Below are 22,176 nucleotides of genomic sequence, written 5' to 3' on the forward strand. Positions count from 1 at the left end.
TGTACATTGGTAAATTCTGGCTCCTTCTCAGGCTGGCCACCCCTGACATAGACCATCCCTCTCAGTGCATGCCAGGTGCTGTTAAGGAAACATCACAATAAATGCAGGTAGAGTTAAATATATCTCCCCAAACCCAGAGCTACCTTTACAGAAACTAAGGACAACTCAGGCTAAACATTTCACATTAGGGCTCTGGTGGCTTGAACCCAGCACTTCTGGTTTATGATAGCACCTGTCCTGTGATGGAAACACAGCCATGCTATGCATAAATGCAGGGATGGAATTATTCCTTTTATCATGTAGCATGAGGACAAAGTTATTTTAACTCAGAAATTTCTAATGCAGGGTTATTTAATAGTCAATTGACATTTATAAAACTATGTTTTCTTAACGCTAGAATTGGCTGTAAAAACTCAAGTGATGTTTTCCCAGCACTATATAATGACACCATCTGGTAGTTAGCGATTAGTGGGTTTGCAAGAGACACACAATTTTTAAATGATCATTTTATTGCTGGCTAACGGATCAGGGATGCCAAGTAAAGCTCACCTCTGGTATGTCCAATAGGCCCTCATTGGACGATAAAACTGACACAGTCCCAGGGCTATCCTCATTGGAGCTGGGGCATTTCCACTCCCCATTGGCCACTACAGAGAGAACTGAGAAGTGATCCACAGACATTTGCTTATTTCTAGATCTGAACCCAGATCATAAATTTTAGAAGCATTCGCCCCGCTCAAGTTGTCTTCCTTATTCATACAACTCAGTCAGCATCTTCCTGATGGACCCGGGATAGAAGCTCAGAAATACGGCCAAAAGGGTCCTTGCCACTGTTTCTGCCTCACCACAAGCAAAGCAAGGACTGAAAATCTCACAATAAAGCCAGTTCTCATGAGACCGTCGGACAAGCATCCACACTCTTGGGCGTTTGTCTCGAACAACCATGAACTCCCAATCTTGGGTACCTCTGCACAGCCGTTGGCCAACCACAATTCACCACTTCTCACCCCCAAAGGCCATGTTAACACCACAGTGAGCTGGCCTGTGTATTTGGGCACTGCTGCCCTCTGCTGGATGGGCTCAGAACTGCTCATCTGTGTGTCACAGACCCTACACTGCCCAGAGATTCTCCTTTAGCTCAAGTGGCAGGGGCCAGTTTCACCCCTGCTGTGAAGTTAAAAATGACTGTGGGGTGGGGTGTGTGAGCGACAACCACAAAGTTCCAAGGTGGCTAGTGATTTGTTTTAGTGCCACAGAAAGAAGAGAAAGTAAAATCTGACAGAGGGAGAATGAGCAAAACAGCTGGTGCCTTTAGCACCATTTGTTATAAATTCAATATCGTTTCCCCTACTGCTTGTTAAAAACAAAGCAAAATCTAAGATAAGCGAGATCTGAAACGTTGCTCTGCAAAGAGAGACGCGTGTCCTATTTTCCTCCTCGCCCTATCCCTCCCCCACTTCCCTGCTGGCGTTTTCCATTCAGCTCCTTTGTAATTAGCGTACACTTCAGTGTCCTTTACAGACTGGGCGCGTTCCAGGTATTGACCTTCTCAGTGCTTCAAATCTCCCCGTATCCATCGGAAACGCTGCGCATGCTAAATCCAATGCTAAATCCCCCCCCTTCCAGCTGTTCCTGGTTCCAATTTGACAGTTTCGCCCAAATTATTTGATGGCATCTCTTAAGACCGCAGAACAGAGGGAGGGTAGCAAATGACTAAATATGACAGGTGAAAGGGGGGGGAGGGGATCCTCATCAACTGCCTCCTATTCCTTGCTGCTCCCCAAGGTGGAGAATGGTAGAAACAAATGGGTCCACAGGGGAAGCGAATGCTGGGGCAGTGCCGAGAAAGTTTGCTACTTCTGACATAGACTGTGCCTCCCGCACAGAGCATTTATTGCTGTGTGTGTGCTCTGAAAATATAAACAGGCCCTCCAGAGACAGGTGGATGGGAAAACAATATGTAGTTGTTCAGCTGACCAGCCAGTAAATGCAGGATACCTTAAGGAATTCCCTCTTTTAGGGATTTACTTGCCAACAAGATGAAGGAATTTATAATCCACTGAAACTTCTCTTAACCCTTTACTGACTGGTTTGTTTTTAGTCTCTCTGATGTCCCAGTATGGCCCCATTATTGTAGTGTTTGAGCACCACACAGCCTCTAATGAATTTTTATCTCGCAAAACCCCTGTGAGTCAGGGCAGAGCTGTTGGCCCCATTGTGCAGATGGAAAACGGAGGCCCAGAGAGGCTAAGTGACTTGCCCGAGGTCACACGGGAAGGCTGTGGTCATGCACAGACTTGAAGCCAGGTCTCCCAAGTCCTAGGCTAGTGGACAACCATTGGACAATCTGCCCTCGCCCCCTTTTTGGTACTAAGGCCCCAATTCAACATAGTACTTAAGCGGGCACTTGCTTTTAAGCACAGGTGTAAGTCCCATTGACTTGAAGTGCTTAGCTGATTAGGGATGGGGTTACTTAGTACTGTATAAATCACATGTTTTACTGAAGAAACTATTTCCCCGACATTTTACAGTGTACAAAACATGATGTGGGAATGGTTTTTTTGCATCCCTCCACCTGGAAAGGCAGGTGCCTTAGTTACCATGAATTCAACTGAACAAGGCTTAGAAGAAGCCATGACAACTTATAAAACTGAACTCAAATAGTCTCTCTTTACTTAAAAGTGCCACAGATTTAAAGGTGATTATCTCGGGCTGCTCCAGGGATACGGCCTCAATGGAATATGGGGAACTCTGCTTCCCATTGCTACCAGCTCCCATTTTTAGCCCCATTGGGGTCCTGAGACATTAAAGACTTTAAAGCCATAAGGACATATGGAGGTCATATGTGGATACCTTTCCTCAGGCTGAGGACCACCTTCCTTCCCGAGTTGTGCTAATCAATTCAATGAGACAACACGTATGATAAATTGCTATTACATAAGTAAGGGTATCAAAATCTAGTCCTTTCTAACGCAATAGGCCAGACTCTCTGGGTTAGGGTGATTCATTCTACAAAATGGCAGGTTATAGTACTGCAAATGTGCGGTGGCTCTGGACAGTTGAAAGTGCTGCTACAAGTCAAGTGGTATCTTGACAAAGCTGCTGAAGATTTCACCATTTGATGCAAGAGGCTTATCCGAGCCGTTAATAAAAGATTCGGAGGAGCCCAAATTCGCAACTCCTTCTAAGGACTAACGTAGGCATCTCTTTGTTGCTGTTACTTCACGTCTCCTGGAAGCTTCAAGTAACACAATCTGATGACTTAGCTTTTTACGCCCCGGTGGAACACAAAGAGCAGCAGCGTATGTTCCTCTGAAATTTACAAGATCCTATATATTCATGTTCTACCCACTCCACGTAGTAATAAAAAAAAAACCCGCACGCTTCCCAAGTTTCAGTGTGTTCCTTTCATTTTTTTTCTTCCCCCCACACAGCTTACAAGCTCGGAACAACAATCACAGCTTGCAGCATAATAAAAAAGAACTCCAACAGCCAAGAGGAGTTATTATATTGCAGGGTTTCAATATCCTTGACCCTGGCATTACAATAAGGTGGTTCAAATCTTGCCCACTGTGCGAACAACCTAATTTGTTCTCTTGGAAAGTTTATCATCACTGGGATACTGCTGCCTCTGAGTGGAAAAAAAGCTTTCTTGCCACTCTTTCCTTCCCCCATGCAAAGGCTATGACACCAGAAGATGCATTAAAAACTCCAAACTTTTTTTAAAGAAACTCCTAAATCAATCTCAGGATTTTGGGGACCAAACTCATGAATTTTGAATACCTGGGTTTGGCAGAACAGCAATAATTCTAGATCCCTGGGCTCCTCAGAGCCTTCTTTGGTGTATGATAAACATAAACATGCCATATTGTCTGCACAACACAAGAGGAGCTTGATGGACCACTCACCAGTAAAACCTGTTTGGAGTGATCCGCTCATGCATTAGCTGCCAGCGTCTTCCAAAATCCACAGAGCTATACATCTGAAAGACAAAAAGAAATGAACAAGAGTATAAATAGCAGGAAAAGGGGAGTGATTGTTGTCCTAACAGGGATTAAAATCATCTCCGAGCTCCCCGAGGTCACAGTATAGCTAGATTGATAATGCAGGGCTACATCATTAACTAAGGAGTATTGCAGAAAAGGATCTGGGGTTTACAGTGGATCACAAACTAAGTATGAGTCAACAATGTAATACAAGTTGCAAACAAAAGAGAACATCATTCTGGGATGTATTAGCAGGAGCGTTGTTAGCAAGATACAAGATGTAATTCTTCCACTCTACTCAGCACTGATAAGGCCTCAACTGCAGTACTGTGTCCAGTTCTGGGCACCACACTTCAAGAAAGTGGACAAATTGGAGAGCAACAAAAATGATTGACGGTTTAGAAAACATGATCTACGAGGAAATATTGAAAAAAATGGTGTTTGTTTAGTCTGGAGAAGAGAAGACTGATGGGAGACATGATAACAGTCTTCAAGTGCACAAAAGATTGTTATAAAAAGGAGGGTGATAAATTGTTCTCCTTAACTGCTGAGGACAGGACAAGAAGTAATGGGCTTAAATTGCAGCAAAGGCGATTTAGGTTAAACATTAGGAAAAACATCCTGACTGTCAGGGTAGTTAAGCCCTGGAACAAATTACCTAGGGAGGTTGCAGTTGTTGAAGGTTTCTAAAAACAGGTTAGTCAGGGATGGTCTAACAAATACTTAGTCCTGCCTCAGTGCAGGGGGCACTAGATAGATGATCTATCAAGGTCCCTTCCAGTCCTATATTTCTATGATTCTATTAACCACACTGCCTGCGACAAGTTAAGACACTATGCCCGCCTCTCAAATTTTACCTTTGAGATTCAAAACCAGTGTTAACTTACTTCCCCCCTTTAACCTCCCCAACACCCTCTTCACACATCTCTGTGCTTCCTGATTTCAGCTGTCAGCACACTCACTCGTATTGCAATACCAAAAAGCAGGCGGTTCCCATGAGTTTTTCAGCCTACAGAAAGCATCTGAAATCTCACCCCAAAACGCCTATTCTTTAAAGATTTCTAGCTGGATTTTGCCTATTCCTCAGGGTCAGGTTAGGAGGGTGAAAAGCCCATTTATTTTTATATGGAGTATGTAGTGAGGAGGCGTGGCTACCCGCCGCCCCAGAGGGGGAAGAGCCCATTTGGAGGCCAGAGTGGGTGGAGCTAGGGAGCTCTGAACCCGCCCCTCAGAAGGTCAGGTGGCGACCCGGAAGTATAAAGCTCGCCCTCACAACTCAGTCAGGCCCCAGCCACAGGAGAGACCAGATGTCTCCAGCCTAGCTCGTGACTAGGAAGACCCTACGGCCCAAGGCAGCCACCAGGACTGGCCGGGCCTGCCCTGCGCCCGCTATCCGACCCCAGTCTGGCTGCAGCACTGCCAGAGCCCATGTCAGTGTGTTGCGGCCAGGATCCCCACTGACCGGCAGCGGGCCTTCTGTCGCTGCTAGGGCCCCGGGCTGGGACGCAGTGGAGTGGGAGGGCCTGCGTCCCCCCTGCCCCCCAACCCGTGGGTGGCAGTCCCCCCATCTCCCAGGCCTTTTGAGGCTTGGGCCTACTATTGTTGCTCAGCCCTGACTCAGGGCCTGAGCTCCTGACACAGTCTCATTGCCCGCCCTGAGCAGGGCCGGGCTTACCGTGTTCTTCTACCTACAGCAAGAGCTGCCGAGGGAGACCCACAGCCAGACAAGTTTCCCCAACTCGCCAGTGTGTAGTAAGCCGGTGTAGCGCTCCGCTGCCCCGGAGAGGGCCGAGCCCCGGCAAACTCTTGTATGGAGCAATATACTTTTTTTATACAGTCTGAAATACTATGGTGACTGATTACATATACATTCCTAAAATTGAATTAGATTAAAAATAGATTAGATAGCTCAACTATGGAGGCATAGGTAGCAACTATTGATGAAGTCACATTGTGAGCTGCATATAGGTAGGAATTAAATCCTTTCCTTATGTATGAAATGCAATGTGTAATAGCCCCATATTTACAACTCTTAGGGCAGGGCCTACATCTTCAGAAAAACTAGAAGTCAATCTATTCAGTAGTATAGGCAGCTAACAAAGGCTCCTTTTTTAAATTTAAACTTGCAGTCTAATGTTTCAGAGAATATCAAGGTTGAAAGGGACCACAGAAGGCCACCTAGTCCATAGTCCAACCCTGTGCTCAAAGCAGGACCAATCTCTGACAGATTTTTGCCCCAGATCCCTAAAAAGCCCCCTCAAGGATTGAACTCACAACCCTGGGTTTAGCAAGTCAATGCTCAATCCACTGAGCTATCCTTCCCTTGGGATCCCCCTAGCTAATAAATGGCTGAGTTGTAGTCCAAAGGTTCCATCTAGCTCTAGACTAAATGCCAGATGTAGGCTAGTTTTATAAATATCCTACCCATCATCACAATCTATTTCCTTTCTATACAAGTCTACAACCACCCACCATCCAATTACTTAAAACTTACAGAACACAGGCAAGCTTTACTCCAGCCTTAAATTACTCAGGTTTGTAGGAAATACATCTGATTTTAGGAATTATCTATTAGCTTTAGTGTAAAGTAGACACATAAGAAATAGCAGACTGTTTTGAACAGGGAGAAAATAATAAATTCTGTTTGACTAGAACACAATTATGTTGAACTTTGATTATAGAGAATGTGTGCATGGATAAGAAGTGTTAGGGAGCTGTTTGTATGACAGGCAGAAGAGGGAGATATTACAGAGATAGAGAGACTATATATTGGTAATTTGAAAATTGTAGATCCTCAATAGAAAAATTATATGGTTGGAGTTAAAGTTTTGTTTGAGCTCTGTTTTTTAGTAATTGGATTTGTGGACCGGAGGCAGGTCCAGCTTCATAGTGGAAGGAATTACATCCTGTGATGAGTAGGACAGAATTGTTGATAGTCATTGTTATGTATGACTGTGAAGATAAGTAATATGCAGGAGCGGCAGAAGGTCCCTAAAAGTGTGGGGGGGAGACATTGGGGTGGGAAGAGGCAGGGCGGAGCAAGGGGGGGTTGAGGGAAGGCGTCGAGTGGGGACAGAGCCTGGGGCGGAATGTGAGTCGAGCACCCCCCAGGAACTCAGGAAGTTGGCACCTCTGGAGATTTGGAAAACGCATTGATTTCCTTGGAGTCTCTCTTTTCCTTTTTGTCCACAACAGCATGGCTATGAACAGCTCGGTGGCAAAAAGCACCTCTCATTTGAGCTACTCATCTGCCCTACAGTGACTCATTCAAAGAGCTTCTGTCTGTCTATCAAGTCAAGAGCCACAGACCAGCTGCTGTGTACTTTTTTCTCTCCTTTGAATTAGATCTCAGATTGACTGATGGTAGAAGGATTAAATTGAATTTGTAGCCTTTAGGCAGCTTCAGATAAGAGATAAGAAGGATAGTATTCATTTGGGGCTCTTTGGTTTATTTATTTCTCTCTTTATGTTTAGGGTCCACTATGAATGTTAACCAAGAGTAAATCATTGAGACGAGGGACTGTCTAGTAGTGGAAGAGACACAGCAAGCCACTGAAAGGTCTCTTTGGCCCACTTCGCTTCCTCACAGCTTGTGTGCCATTATTTATTGACACAAATATAAAGGTTAATGTTGAATTACTGAATAAACCGCAATAAAATAAAGGTTTTTGCAAGCCTAAAAAAAAAATCACGCAGGCCTGTGTCTTCTGTTCACCTTGTTTTGGGAGATCAGAGGTGCACTTTAGAAGCGATGACCAATTAAGTGGCAACTACAATAGAGAATAATTTGCCCTGAGGTTTTATATAGGGTAAAGAAAGAAAATCAGGTCTGTTTGGTGCAAACTTTTATTTATTTATATAAAAAAATTCTCCCACGTCCCTTTAATAACTAATAATAGTTGGCACTTACACCTCCCCTTTCATCCAAAGAGCTCGGGTCATTTTACAGACAATGATTAAACTTCAAAGCATCGTGGCCCAGATGCCCAACGCTATTTAGGCACTTACCTGCCACTGAGCCCCCATCCATCCATCCATCCAACCAACCCTGTTCAGGCCCATGCTGAACTTTAAGTACTTTGTTGAATAGGGATAGACTTGAGCACGTGTCTACCTGGTTCTCTGAACTGGACCTTTGTGAGGTAGGGCAGTGTCATTCTCCCAGTTTTACATACTGGTTTGGATCACCTGACACAGGGGTTCAGAGAGGTTACATGACTTGACCAAGGTCCCACAGTGACTCAGGATGAGACCCTGAAACAGAAGGCAGGAGTCCTGACTCCCAGTCATGTGATCTAAGGCCCAGATTTTAAAAACAAACCAACTCAGCACCGAGCAGCCACCATTGGGGAACCTAAATGAAGTAGCCGCATTTTCAGAGCAACTCAGCAGATCCCATTGAGAACAACAGCGGCTGAAGGGCGCTGAACACACTGGAAAAATCTGACCATTTCCTTTAGGTGCCTAAAATGGGAGCTGAATGTTTAAATAAATAAATAAATAAATAAAAATTGTTCCTCGACTCACAGTGTAGTCACACCTAGCAGGACGACACTTCACACTCAGAAATCCCAATACTGGACACGTCACACCTACCGACCCCGACTGCATTTCATAAACAGCAGAGCAACCCAGCGTAGAATGCGACAAAGACTCCTGTGGCACCTTACAGACTAACATACATATTGGAGCATAAGCTTTCGTGGGTGAATACTCACTTCATCAGTGTAGAATAAATCATAGAATCATAGAATATCAGGGTTGGAAGGGACCTCAGGAGGTCATCTAGTCCAACCCCCTGCTCAAAGCAGGACCAATGCCCAACTAAATCATCCCAGCAATTCTGTGCTAAATGTTCTGTGTCCCCTCAGCGGGCCACCTCCTCAGCTGGTGTCAATTTACTCACCTGGTACCAATTCTACTCAAGTAAGTATATTTGGTATACCAACAATTAGACAGGTATTCTGCTCCCTGGGAAGAGGGAGTTTTGGCTGGCATACCCAGAGAAGGGGGAGAGCCAAAAAGGTAGGAAAGACTCAGTAGAAAAGCAGCAAGGGATAAGACCTTGGCTGCTGTGTAGAGGGTCCCTGAGCTGGAACCCAAGTAGAAGGTGGGCCCTGGTTCCCCTACCAGCCACTGGGGAAGTGGCACAGACCAGGCAGTGGAGAGCAGACTGCTTGGGACAGTTTGCCCTGAGAGACTATGGCTAGGTCTACACTACCCGTCTGAATCGGCGGGTAGAAATCGACCTCTCGGGGATCGATTTATCGCATCCCATTGGGACGCGACAATCGATCCCCGAATCGACGCTCTTACTCAACCAGCGGACATGGGAGTAAGCGCCGTCGACAGGAAGCCGCAGAGGTCGATTTTGCCGCCATCCTCACAGCGGGGTAAGTCGGCTGCGATACGTCGAATTCAGCTACGCTATTCACGTAGCTGAATTTGCGTATCTTAAATTGACTCCCCCCTGTAGTGTAGATGTAGCCTATGATACCATGGAAGGGGAGGACCATAGTGGCCTGGTTGAAAGGCCAAGTCACAAAAAAGGAAGCTGAAACTCCTGGAGCAAGTGGGGCCACAGGGCGAGACAGGACAGGTGAAGAGGCCACAAAAGGAGGGTGCAGGGGATAATTCCCAGAGCAGCCAGGAGGTGGCTCCACCTGCGGTGAGTGAACCCCATGACAAGGGGGCTTTATCCTCTGTGTTTTGGAGCACACGGTGCACACTGGCAGTGCTCTGTAAATAACCATGTCAGCCGTTTCAAAGGAAGGAGGGATTGCTGTTTTCCTCCAGCCAAATTCCACGTGAAAAATGTCACCATCACAATTTAATGTTTCAGGGCCCAAGTCGTTTCCTTTTTGTTTTGTTCCCACCCCCCACCCCATTAAATCACGCAAAATTACGAGAAACTGATTTTGTTCATAATGTGCCCACCCGCATCAGAGCGGAAGTGGGATGCTCAGACACTTTTGAAATTCTTCTCCTGGAGAGAGAGTGGGAGAGTGAATGATGAGAAGAAAAAAAAACGTTTACCTGCATACATACCTCCTTCCCATATAGACACACATGTTCTTTGTGTGCCGGGAGGAGGAGCAGGGCAGAATAGCAAAATGGAGGCTGCAAATGTAACTGAAGATGGAGGAAAGAAAAGAAAAGCAGCCATGGCTTGGCTGCACTTTACCTTGTTCATCACAGTAAGAGGTGCATTGGAAATGCATGGATAGGAGTGGAGTTTTCAGCATCGTACTAAACACACAGGATGTGGGAAGAAAGATCGCTATGGTATATGTAGGCATTCTTGCCCAAACACAAGGGTAGAATCAGGGCCAGAAACCCTAAGCACGCGGGAAGAATACATTTCCAAATAAAATCAGATGTTCTTTCTTAGTAGGAAACCAGGTGATGAAGTGGCCAGCGCAAACATCTGGAGAGAATCCATTCAAAAGAGTTCTGAGCAGATGCCAACCCTGGAGCACAATCAGATCTGGCAAAGCCTGATATCAGATAAAGCATGCAAGAACAGCAGGACTACGTGCACTTAAAGTAATAATTTATGTATTATACACATAATTAGGCTTCCCACTAGATGTAAATACAATCAGCTGATTGCAGAAAGCGGAGTTCATATCAGTCCAGTGGGCTCTTCTAGAAGTTGTCGGCTTTACAAATAACATCAGAGCAAGGGAGAGAGTAACGGAGGCTGGGGATAAAGATAGAAGAGGGACGACCTCTTTGCTGATAATGAAAAGACTGGAACAATTTTTTTTTGCTACTATTTTTGAACCTTATGCTGCTGTGGTGTTCCTACTGCAAATGATGGTGCAGCGGGTCCCATTAAGATGCGGGTTTGAGTTCTCTAGCTTTGCTCGTGATAGCAATAGGGGCTGCCACTTTTCTGACTCTGTCCACCTTCGTCAAAGTAATTATGCCATAATGCGATGCCATTGGTATCATGATACTAAGACGGTGTAAAACAAATTTTGGACCATGTTTGAATAACTGAGGCCTAGAAGGCCTACTTTAATTGTTAGCCTAACTGGTTCCAAAATGGATAAAGGTTCATGGATTGTCACAAGGGTTTGTTATATAAAACTGTTTAAGAGAGGATATGAGGCGAGTCAGAAAGACTGAATTAATTTGAATAGAAAGGTCATGAGCAGTAAATAAGAGAAGTAAAGAATCAGAAACCAAGTGAACCGAAATTGGTATGTCAGAAATTAGGGCTAATTGGCAGACAAAATAACAGGAGGATGGATCCCATCACCTTTTTGGGCCCCTTAAAAAAGAGACTTTGAAAAGAAAAAAAAAAAAAGTTTACCAGCACTGCGAGTGCAACAGAAGGATTGTTGCTGTGACACCAGAGTTTGATGCTCCACTAGAGATGTAACCCACACACCGCCTGAGTGTGGTGTTCTGTCCCCTCAAGTGGCACCGAGATCACTGAGAGGGAGAGAGAGATATTAATGAGTTTGCTCTAATGCCTTAGCTAAGGGCCATATGGCTTTTAGCTCCTGCAGCAGTGGCTCATGCATTTAGCTCCAAAAGTCCCAGGTTTGATCCTGTTCACGGACCACCAGGGTCTGTCACTGTTACAGAGACACTTGACCATCATCACTGCACCAGCAAGGACCCCAACATGACACCGGCTCAGTCTTCCCCTGCTATTCTCCTTCTCTCTCTCTCTCTCAGCTCTTCACCTAATCCTGAAATCAACTGTACTGCACATGGTGAGATGAGATGGCCCATCCAGCTCTGGCTAGCCTCAGAAGAATCAGTGAAGGAGAAGGAACCTGACCAGACCAACCAGATGTCGTCTCTGGACTAGCGAGGTGAGCCAGGGTCCAGAGCAGCAGTTAGCGTGGCTGACTAGTCAGCACAAAGCATCCGATAGCTCAGTGGTTGGAGCATTGGCTTGCTAAACCCAGGGTTGTGAGTTCAGTCCTGAGGGGGCCACTTAAGGATCTGGGGCAAAATCAGTACTTGGTCCTGCTAGTGAAGGCAGGAGGCTAGACTCAATGACCTTGCAAGGTACCTTCCAGTTCTAGGAGATAGGATAGCTCCATCTGTGACTGACCGGTCACCCTGTGTCTATGTCCTGAGAACATCAACAAAAGCCATATTTCCCCCATCTTTATTACCTCTCTTCTGTACCTGTCTGTTTTGTCTAAAGCAGGAAAGTGACTATCATTCCCGATTCAGAATTGAACACCAGAACTAACCCTTTCTTCCCCACCGAGAAGGACTGTTTCATTGAATGTTAACCAATATTCACTGCATCCAAAAAGGGACTTTGATAACGCTTGTTTTGCACAATCAATTTCAGTTTCAATGCTCTTTGCCTCATTTTGATTCTTTTCCTTTAATGTGTTTCAATCAATACATTTCCAACCTTTGGCATGAATTTTATAGTGTGTTTACCATGGTACTAAGCAGGCTGAGGACTCTGTATACCAGATCCCAGACCTTGTTTAACACTGTTTAATGCTGGACAGTGACTGGGTTATGTTAACACCTTTAGCACATATATTCCATCTAAATTAATACAACTATACTTAATTTTCCTATAAATTAGGAGGTGAGACAGAGCAATGGAAAACAAGAGCCGTAAGTATGGAGTCATCTTAGATAGGGCGTACCAAGGGAGAATCCTTTGAGATTGATGCCTGGAGATGCACTTCTACAGTTCCCTTTCAACCAAATAGCATAAGATGAAGAGAGTGTCCCCAAGCAAAGGACAACAGAGGCCAAAGTTCAGCATTTAGCAGTACTTTGCACTTCTATTCCCTGTTCTATCCAAGAACTCTTAGTCCCCTACAAGGAACAGTACTACTATCCCCGTTTACAGATCGTAATGATATGATTTCCCAAGTCTACATAATAATTCTGCGGATCTCACCAATGTAGCATTCCACCTCTTGATCGTCTAATGTCTCTTTTCAACAGACAAACACTGAAATTCAAGGAAATCTAGGCAAGTGAAAATACTTGTTTTCCACTGCGAAGCTCCCCCATAATATCTGCATCAACCCAGGGAGTGCTGTCTGGATATAGTGGAGAAAATCTCAGAATAACACAAAAACAAACTAACTCATTCGTAGCCAGAACTGGTGGGGGGGGGGATCAAAATGTAGGGGTTTGGTGTGATTTTTTTGTTTTGTTTTTTTAACCAAAGTTTCAATTTCTGATGAAGAAAAGAGGTCAATCTTTCCTTGGAGCTTTCCCTTGCCTTTCCTTGGAAACTTGCAAAAGTTTCACCTGTTTCTGTGTTAATAGCTAAAAGGATGAAGTTAGGAAAGGGGAGGGATTACTTCAAGTTAAAGATGCATGAGCTGTCGGAGGCCTGCATTCCAAAAAAGGGAAAAAGATTACAAAGCAGGAGATTTAGACCGAGCTGGATGAGCGACCGACTCAAAGGGGCGATTAGGAAAAAACAGAAAGTGTACAAAGAGTGGAAGAGGGGAGGGATTAGTAAAGAAACTTACCTTAGCGAAGTCAGAGAATGTAGAGATAGAGTGAGAAAGGCCAAAGGCCGTGTAGAGTTGGACCTAGCGAGGGGAATTAAAAGCAATAGTAAGAGGTTTTACAGCCATATAAATAGGAAGAAAGCAAAGAAAGAAGAAGTGGGACCGCTGAAGACTATTGCCGGAGAGGAGATTAAAGATAATCTAGGCATGGCGCAATATCTCAATGAATATTTTGCATCGGTGTTTAATGAGGCCAATGAAGGTATTAGGGATACTGGCACCACTACAGAGGGGCATTCAGGATGGGGGATTACCGTATCCGAGGTAGAAACAAAACTTGAATGCCTTAATGGGACTAAGTCGGGAGGACCGGACGATCTTCATCCGAGAATATTGAAGGAATTGGCGCGGGAAATAGCAGGCCCATTAGCGATAATATTTAATGAATCTGTAAACTCGGGGGTGGTCCCGTTAGACTGGAGAATAGCTAATGTGGTTCCTATTTTCAAGAAAGGGGAAAAAATGTGATCCGGGTAACTACAGGCCTGTTAGTTTAACATCTGTAGTGTGCAAGGTGTTAGAGAAAATTCTGAAAGAGAAACTAGTTGAGGACCTGGAGGTTAGTGGCAATTGCGATAAATTACAACATGGTTTTACGAAGGGCAGATCGTGCCAAACGAATCTGATCTCCTTCTTTGAGAAAGTAACGGATTTATTAGATAAGGGAAATGCGGTGGACCTAATATACCTGGATTTCAGTAAAGCGTTTGATACTGTACCCCATGAGGAATTATTGGTTAAACTGAAAAACATGGGGATCGATATGAAAATCCAGAGGTGGATAAGGAATTGGTTAATGGGGAGAATGCAGCGGGTCGTATTAAAGGGTGAACTGTCGGGTTGGAGGGAGGTTACTAGTGGAGTGCCTCAAGGTTCGGTTTTGGGACCCATTTTATTTAATCTATTTATAACTGACCTCGGAACCGATTGCAGGAGTGGGCTGATAAAGTTTGCGGATGATACGAAGGTGGGAGGCGTTGTAAATTCGGAGGAGGATAGGGATCTCCTGCAGGGAGACTTGAACGAGCTTGTGAATTGGAGTATCAGGAATAGGATGAAATTTAATAGTAAAAAGTGTAAGGTGATGCATTTGGGGATGACTAATAAAAATTTTAGTTACAAGATGGGGACGCATTGGTTAGAAGTAACGGAAGAGGAGAAGGACCTAGGGGTCCTAGTAGACCGCAGGATGACTATGAGTCGACAATGCGACGTGGCGGTGAAAAAAGCCAATGCTGTCTTGGGATGCATTAGGCGAGGTATATCTAGTAGGGATAAGGAGGTCCTGCTTCCGTTGTACAAGGCGCTGGTGAGACCTCATTTGGAGTACTGTGTGCAGTTCTGGTCTCCCATGTTTAAAAAAGATGAACTCAAACTGGAACGGGTGCAGAGAAGGGCCACTAGGATGATCAGAGGAATGGAAAACCTGTCGTATGAAAAGAGACTAGAGGAGCTTGGGTTGTTTAGTCTGACAAAGCGAAGGCTGAGGGGGGATATGATTGCTATCTTTAAATATATTAGAGGGATTAATACGAGGGAGGGAGAAGAATTATTCCAGCTTAGTACTAATGTGGATACGAGAACGAATGGATATAAACTGGCCGTGGGGAGGTTCAGGCTTGAAATTAGACGAAGGTTTCTGACCGTCAGAGGGGTGAAATATTGGAACGGCCTTCCGAGGGAAACGGTGGGGGCGACGGACCTGTCTGGTTTTAAGATTAAGTTAGATAAATTTATGGAGGGAATGGTTTAATGGTAAAACATAGTAGTCAAGGAAAACCAAGAAATGGTAGGTAAATTGTATAATGGCTGACAGGGGTCAGGCTGGAGACTCTTGCCTATATGCTCGGGGTCTTACTGATCGCCATATTTGGGGTCGGGAAGGAATTTTCCTCCAGGGCAGATTGGCTGAGCCTCTGGAGGTTTTTCGCCTTCCTCCGCAGCATAGGGCAGGGATCTCTAGCAGGAGGGTTTCTGCCGATTGAAGTCACCTAAAACAGGATTGGGGACTTCAACAGCAGAGCCCAGGGAAGGGGTAGGGACGGTTTTATGGCCTGCAGCATGCAGGGGGTCAGACCAGATGATCATAATGGTCCCTTCTGACCTTAAAGTCTATGAGTCTATGAGACTGAGGCTGTCTGCTAATGCACTGTAAAGTCCATCCTTGGAGAGCAGCTGAAAACCCAACTTTAATGAGAATCAAAAAATCACAAACACTTTTTAAGTGTGAGAACACAGAGTACAGACATCTGTGTAATGTAACTGCAGGAGGCAACATGGCGTCGGGGGAGGGAAAGGAGCATCGCCTGATAAATTCAAATCGCAATGAAAAGGGTTCAGGAGATGACAGAGAGGAGCTTCCGTGAAAGGCAGATGTACCTGTTGGATACCACAATAGAAGCATTTTGCAGTGTCTTAGAACTCTAGTCTAAATGGAAGTTCCCTGCTCTATCCACTGCAAAGGCAGAGTGATTTTTTTCCACATAAAAACTAGACATAGAAAAGCTCTATTAAAGTCTCCATTAGGCAAGAAATTTAGGACTGGGTAAAACATAGCAAAATATACTGCAGGAAATAACTGTGCTCTAGTAGGTGAATGGATGTAATGAACCAACTGGATTTCTTTTTCCATCTTTGATTTCTACCATGTGGTTATAACATAATATCTATCTCATCCCCTGCCAATGCAGGATTGCTTCCTAGAGACTGGTTTTCCTGTTCCCTGCAATTCCCCAGCCACTGAATCCACTAGGGTGACCAGACAGCAAGTGTGAAAAATTGGTACAGGGGGTGGGGGGTAATAGGAGCCTATATAAGAAAAAGACCCAAAAATTGGGACTGTCCCTATAAAATCGGGACATCTGGTCACCCTAGAATCCACTGCTAGTTTACCATCCTTGTCAGCTTCCAAAGAAATCCTTTTCTCTTTCCTGCATTTCCGATACCAGCAGTGTTCCCTTCCCAGACAGAAGCTCCTGTGACCCAGGGACAGAAAGGACTAAGCAGAGAAGGGAAGAGGGAAGGAATTGAAACCTTGCTGCTTAGGGAGAGATCTGCTCGCACCTGAGAGGGCCAAGCGAGCTGTTTCTCTCTCACTGGGTCTTAATAAACTAGACCCTTAAGAGAGGGAATGTTACCCAAAGCACATGTATGTGTACATTCATTGGCGAGTCAGAAGGGACACTGAGGCCTGGATAGCATAGACCAACCTTCTTCCAAGCAGTAGCAGCTGATTATTGTCTCACAGACGAGCATATTGTCCAGGCATGTTCCTTCCAGTCCCACTCATGGAAATATTTGTTCACGCTACCCTGCCTTGTTGATTCTAGATCTGAAATTTTAACATGCCTCCTGACCCGGGGAGGAGCAAGATGAAAGCTCCCAGCTTCGCTAATATCTTCTCTAGCCTCGTTGGCACTGGAAATTACTGTTTAGATAGAGCTTCTTCGACTGGCTTCCCTGCTTTAACAATAAACAAAGCCCATCAATAATCCTCCTTCCAAAGAATCCAAGCCAAGGGATTCTTGTGACAGCAGCTGGCAGAGCTGAGAGTTGAGAATAAGCAAATCTACAGGTGTCCTACTTATGGTCTTTGTTTACACGGAATGATTAAAAAAAACTAGTAACTGTGATGAAAACAAGTGGACCAATTTCTTGCTCCACTTTGAATTGTTTTTCAGTGATTAAGGACAATGTCAAGAGCCTTTGTTATAGCCAAAGTTGTCTCCCCTTATCACAGAGCAGCCAGCTTGCCTTAGGAATGGACTTTCAAAGGAGAGAGAAGGTTTGTACAGACTAGATCATGTTGGATTGCCACCTACTTCCTGGGTTTGTTATATGCTTGAGAGTCAGAGTCTCTTTGCTGAAAAGGGTTTTACAAACTTTCTGAGCAGAGATAGGCACAGATGGAACAAGTGGATGAAATTCTATGTCCTGTATTATACAGGAGGTCAGGCCTGATGATCTAATGGTCTCTTCTTGCCTTAAAAAGCAATGATTTAAATATCCCTAACTTGGGGGAGGACGTTTTGATCTAAATCCAGCTCTGAACTCAACAGCTCTGGCCCAATCTCTGTTAAAGCCTGAAGCCTTAGAACATCCCTGACACCTTGACCAGAACTTTAGGGGAGTTTGTTCCATATTTAAACTGCAGGGATCAAACCCAGGTCGACTTTACAGGGAAAAGGGATTGGTTTAAGGTTATGCATTGAAGTCAAGTTTCTCTTGGGAGTTTTGTGTGTGTGCGCGTGTGTGTGTGTGCGCGTGCACGCTTTAGATTTGGAGTTTGTTTGAACCTGAAAATTCAAAGCAACACCTGGTCAGGAGGCGGGGCAGGAAGAATGGATGGTGAACCTCATGTGGATTCAGGCTGGAGAGAAATGTTCATACAAATGCCTGCACACCTCAATATCTCCTAACACTAACTGGGACTGAGTATTACACCCAGCCAGAAATCTGCTGTGTTTCTCCTGACTCGATTGTAATGTCTTTGTCTTTCTACAAATGGATCCATTTTTGTTGGAAGAAGAGATCTAGCCTCACCAAGCCCCTCGCTCTGTCTGAATCCTGCAGTGACATCAGAGTTACAATGCTACAGTGATGTGTGCTACAGAAAATCCTATGTGGAGATGGATGGATAAACAGAGCATTCCCCTGGGTGACCCTTCGCAGTCTTTCCTTACACCAGCAGTTTGGCCCAGGAACCTTCCACGTAGCTGCTGTGTTCCATGCAGCCTTTCCCTACACCATGAGCTCTCACTGGACCCCTCACTGCCGCCCCCGAGGCTGAGAGTGTCATGAACAGGCCCAAGAGGTTGCAGGTGCAACCATTCTCCCTTGCCTTATAGCTGGACAGGAGTGGGGGTCCTGAACCATTTTTTCTGTTGTAATATGGGGTGGGTAAGAATATGGAAAAGGTCAAGAACCACTGCAGCCCAGTTTAGCAGGGGTAGGTGTTTGCTCTGAAGCAATCACAAATTTAAGGGCAATACCGTTGTGTCCAATCGCATGAAAACCCGTATTTAACATCTCACCATCCCAATGAAAGTCAGGCTCTCCTGATTCCACAAGTCCAATCAATGTAAGTGCATTTGAGAGGGTCCTTCAGCCACAGCAGACCCCCTGCGGTACGGCACCGAAGGTGTATTCTGCAAGAATCAGACGGCCGCATAGCCTTCCACAACGATTGGGGCTGCTGCTCCCATTCCCAAAGCAAAAAAACCCAAAACTCTTTGTCGGATTCAGGGCACGTCTACACTGCAATCAGAGGTGGGACTGCAGCACAGGTCGCTAGAGCTAGCCACTCAAGTACATACCCAATGTCCCAGGAAGGCTTGTACAGTCTGTGCTGCTGTGGTTTCACTGCTACTATTATAGATCAAAGCTAGTTCTTGTACATCTACAGGTGCTGTAGTCACACCTCTGATTGCAGTGTAGACATTCCACTGACTCCCATCCAGGGAGAATTCACCATCACTACCATCGCTGTGTGACAGAAAAGGATGACGTGCATCACATACGTACCCACACATACACACACTCACATAGGGTCAACAAAACTAGTCAAGGGAGAGCCTTAAATATTTCAGTCGTTCTGTTCAGATGACAATCCAAACATCTGGACACTTCTCCAAAGCTTATCTGAGCCTTTTGGCATTGAAATTTGGACTGGAAATCGCCCAGGGTTTCCGGTATTTCTTGGTCCTGATCAAGGGGGGTTTACTAAAGAAAGGCAGAATGGTTCAGTGGTTAGGGCACTAGCATGGTACTCAGGCGATCTGGGTTCAACTCTGTGATCTACTGCAAGTTTTCCATGTGATCTTGGGTAAGTCATTTAGCCTCTCTTGTGGCTTGGTTCTTCATCAATAAAGTGGATAATAGCAGTGCTCCACCTCACAGGGGTGTTGTGACAATAAATACCTTAACAATTGAGGCGCTGTGGTAAAAGGGGCCACGTATATACCACTAAGAGAGACCACAAAACAAGCCTCTCTCAATGATATTCCGCTGCTTTTATTTCTGTTTGAAACCAGAGATTGCACGGAAAACAAAACAACAACAACAAAGAACCCAGACCCATCAACAACCAAACGAATGTAGTTGAATTTTTAAGTTGTCATTATAAAAGCTTTGGGCCATTTTCAGTCGTGGGGAAAGCTTTAGATTAGACGCTGCTCCTACTTTGCCATAATTGATATGCCCATTCCTCACTGGCACTAACTGGTGCAAGACATTTCATACCACACACAAAACTTGTGCCTCTATATTTCTCCAGAATGACTCCCAGTCCATCTAGCAGATTGCAGCATGGGAGATGGGTATGTTCATCCCATCTCATTCTTCAGGTCTTCAGTGACAGAAAGTACCAAATCTTTTACCTCCTCCAGCATCTGGAGACAACTGGATGCTGGGTATTCATAGCAGGATCATTACTGCATGACAATGTCTATAGAGGAAAAAGTGAACACATTTCAGCAGATGTTTATGGAGGCCCTGCCCCAGTTTCCAGGAGGGTTGTTTGAGAGAGAAAAGAACCTCACAAATTCCCTGATGACGGTGGCAAGACAAGGCCAACAAAGGACAAGAAAAGATAAAGCAAGGTGATTTCCATGGCTGACGTGAGCAAAGCCCAGCAACACGGAGTAATTCCAGCTGCAGGCAACACCACACAGAGCTTCTCACATCCAGAACAGGTGTCAAACCAGCAAAGAGCTTCTGAGATCCAGAATCTAGAACAGGAAATGAGTTGACAGCACACACAATGTCAGGGATTGAGAACAGTGAGTGAGGGGGCAGTGCACAGAACGTCAGGGATCCAGAATACAGAGAGATAGCAGGACGTGGAGGTTTCCAGATCAAGGATCCAGGAGAAAGGGAAGTAAAAACAATTGCTAGTAAAACTTCACCCTTTGACAGGCCAAACCTCCTGGAACAACACATCCAGTTACACCTAGCAAAGGGCTGTGTAATGCTGCTATCTCCCACAGCAACTGCTTCAGTTTCTCTTTCTCCATAATCAGCACGTCTTTGAAGGCTGCCAATTCTTCTCTCCCCAACCAGCTCTTCCTAGTTTAAACGATCAGCAGGCAGAGTTTGGGACAAGGGCTATGATAATCAGTTCCAGTGACTCAGAGGGTGCATCTGAATGGGCCACGGTGTTCATCAGCCTGCCAAAAAAACGCAAGCTCTCCAAGCCAGGCAGAAGGGCCCTAATATTTCCCTTTGGGATCTGCCCCCTCTCGCCTCCCTCCATTGCCCTCTCCTGTTTAAACATCCAAAAGTTTAACAACGACAGGAAAGAAATAGAAACTATATATCTAATGGGAAGATTTTTCCATTTAAATGTGCTTTATTGTATGATGTATTCCTTTAATTAAAGTGTGAGCATCTGGGTGCATTGGTTACCATTATAGAGCCATTCCTCATGTTTATTGAGAGTAGGTCTGGATGGAGCAGAGCAGGGTGAGCTCACGCATTAGCCGGAGTGGGATGTAAAGCTACAGCAGCGTTGCTTGGGAAATACCACACCATTTTTCACTCTGCTGGTGGGATCATCAGCAGGGTAACCGCTGCTGGGCTGAGGTTCGCCTGGCCTGAACCGGCCCACAGGGACTGGAAAATGTAGAGGGTGGGAGGGGTGTTGTAGGGGCTCAAAGCCGTCAAAACCTCCCCTCTGCCAAGAAGCCTCCTTTTTGAGCAGGACAGCATGGAGACTGTATTGCTGGCCTGCAATGGGTTGTGACCAAGGCCACCAGGGATTCCACATGTCCACTCCACAGCGTCATGGTGGGGATGCTATGGAGGGGTGTTCGGGTTCTAAGATGGGTTATTTAAGGGATGAACTGATCCAACTTAGCATGTGTATTGCACACTGGCAGGAGATGCAGCAGGGTCTGCCCTGCAGTTGGAGAAGCATCTTGCTTAAGAGGAGAATTTGGTTGGGATTGTATCAGACTTAGCTCTTGTCACCTCTTGAGGACGAGTGAGCAAGCAAAGGCATCCTCTTAGCAGGCTGTCTGAGAATGGGCTGCACCTTATACACAGGTGCACCGGTGAATTCGTACATTCCACGTACTTGCTGCTGTTTTGGGGAGCTTTGAGTACACATCGCCTCCCCAACGTACCCTGCTCCATACCCCGCCCCTCCCTGCATACACACACACACACACGCCTTTCTTGGTAGAAGAGACCTTTTCCATCTCTCATCATACACAGTACCAGAGAAAGCCATGAAAAACCTCCAGGACTTGGCTTTGCTCAGAGATGTTAGCAGGTCATAGGCTGAGAGGTTTGAGAGCAAAAATGCATTCAGGAAAGGGTGACTGTAGCAATGCGGCAACTCACCGGCGCGGCGCCTCCTGCTGGACGTCCAGGGAATTAGCTCGCCAGCCTCCAGAGCGCCCTCTGTCGGCTGGTGTCTCACCTGTCACTGGCCCCCTGTCCCTCCTGAACCCCGGTGCCCCTTTCCCTTGGGAGCTGTCCCGTGGCAGTACCCCCCCCAGTCTCTGGGTCTCCCCTCCCAGGGGAACCCCCAACTCCCTATCCCCACCTTGCCTCAGTATATGGCTACTGCCAGTCACTGACTAGCCCCCACTCACTGGGGCGGACTGCAGTGTACACGCCATTCATCACTGGCAAAGGGGGGTTTGCACCTGCTGCCTTTG

General features: G+C 45.6%; 1 protein-coding gene across 1 annotated transcript in view; it reads right to left on the reverse strand.

The window, feature by feature from the left end:
* SORCS3 (sortilin related VPS10 domain containing receptor 3) overlaps positions 1 to 22,176 on the reverse strand; it is a 461,180-nt gene that overhangs the window by 145,536 nt on the left and 293,468 nt on the right. The window contains exon 5 of the mRNA XM_034776996.1: positions 3,909 to 3,982. Coding sequence (XP_034632887.1) covers positions 3,909 to 3,982 — 74 coding nt within the window. The remainder of the gene's footprint in view (positions 1 to 3,908; positions 3,983 to 22,176) is intronic.

This window comes from Trachemys scripta, chromosome 7 (genome assembly GCF_013100865.1).
Source record: "Trachemys scripta elegans isolate TJP31775 chromosome 7, CAS_Tse_1.0, whole genome shotgun sequence".
NCBI lineage: Eukaryota > Metazoa > Chordata > Testudines > Emydidae > Trachemys > Trachemys scripta.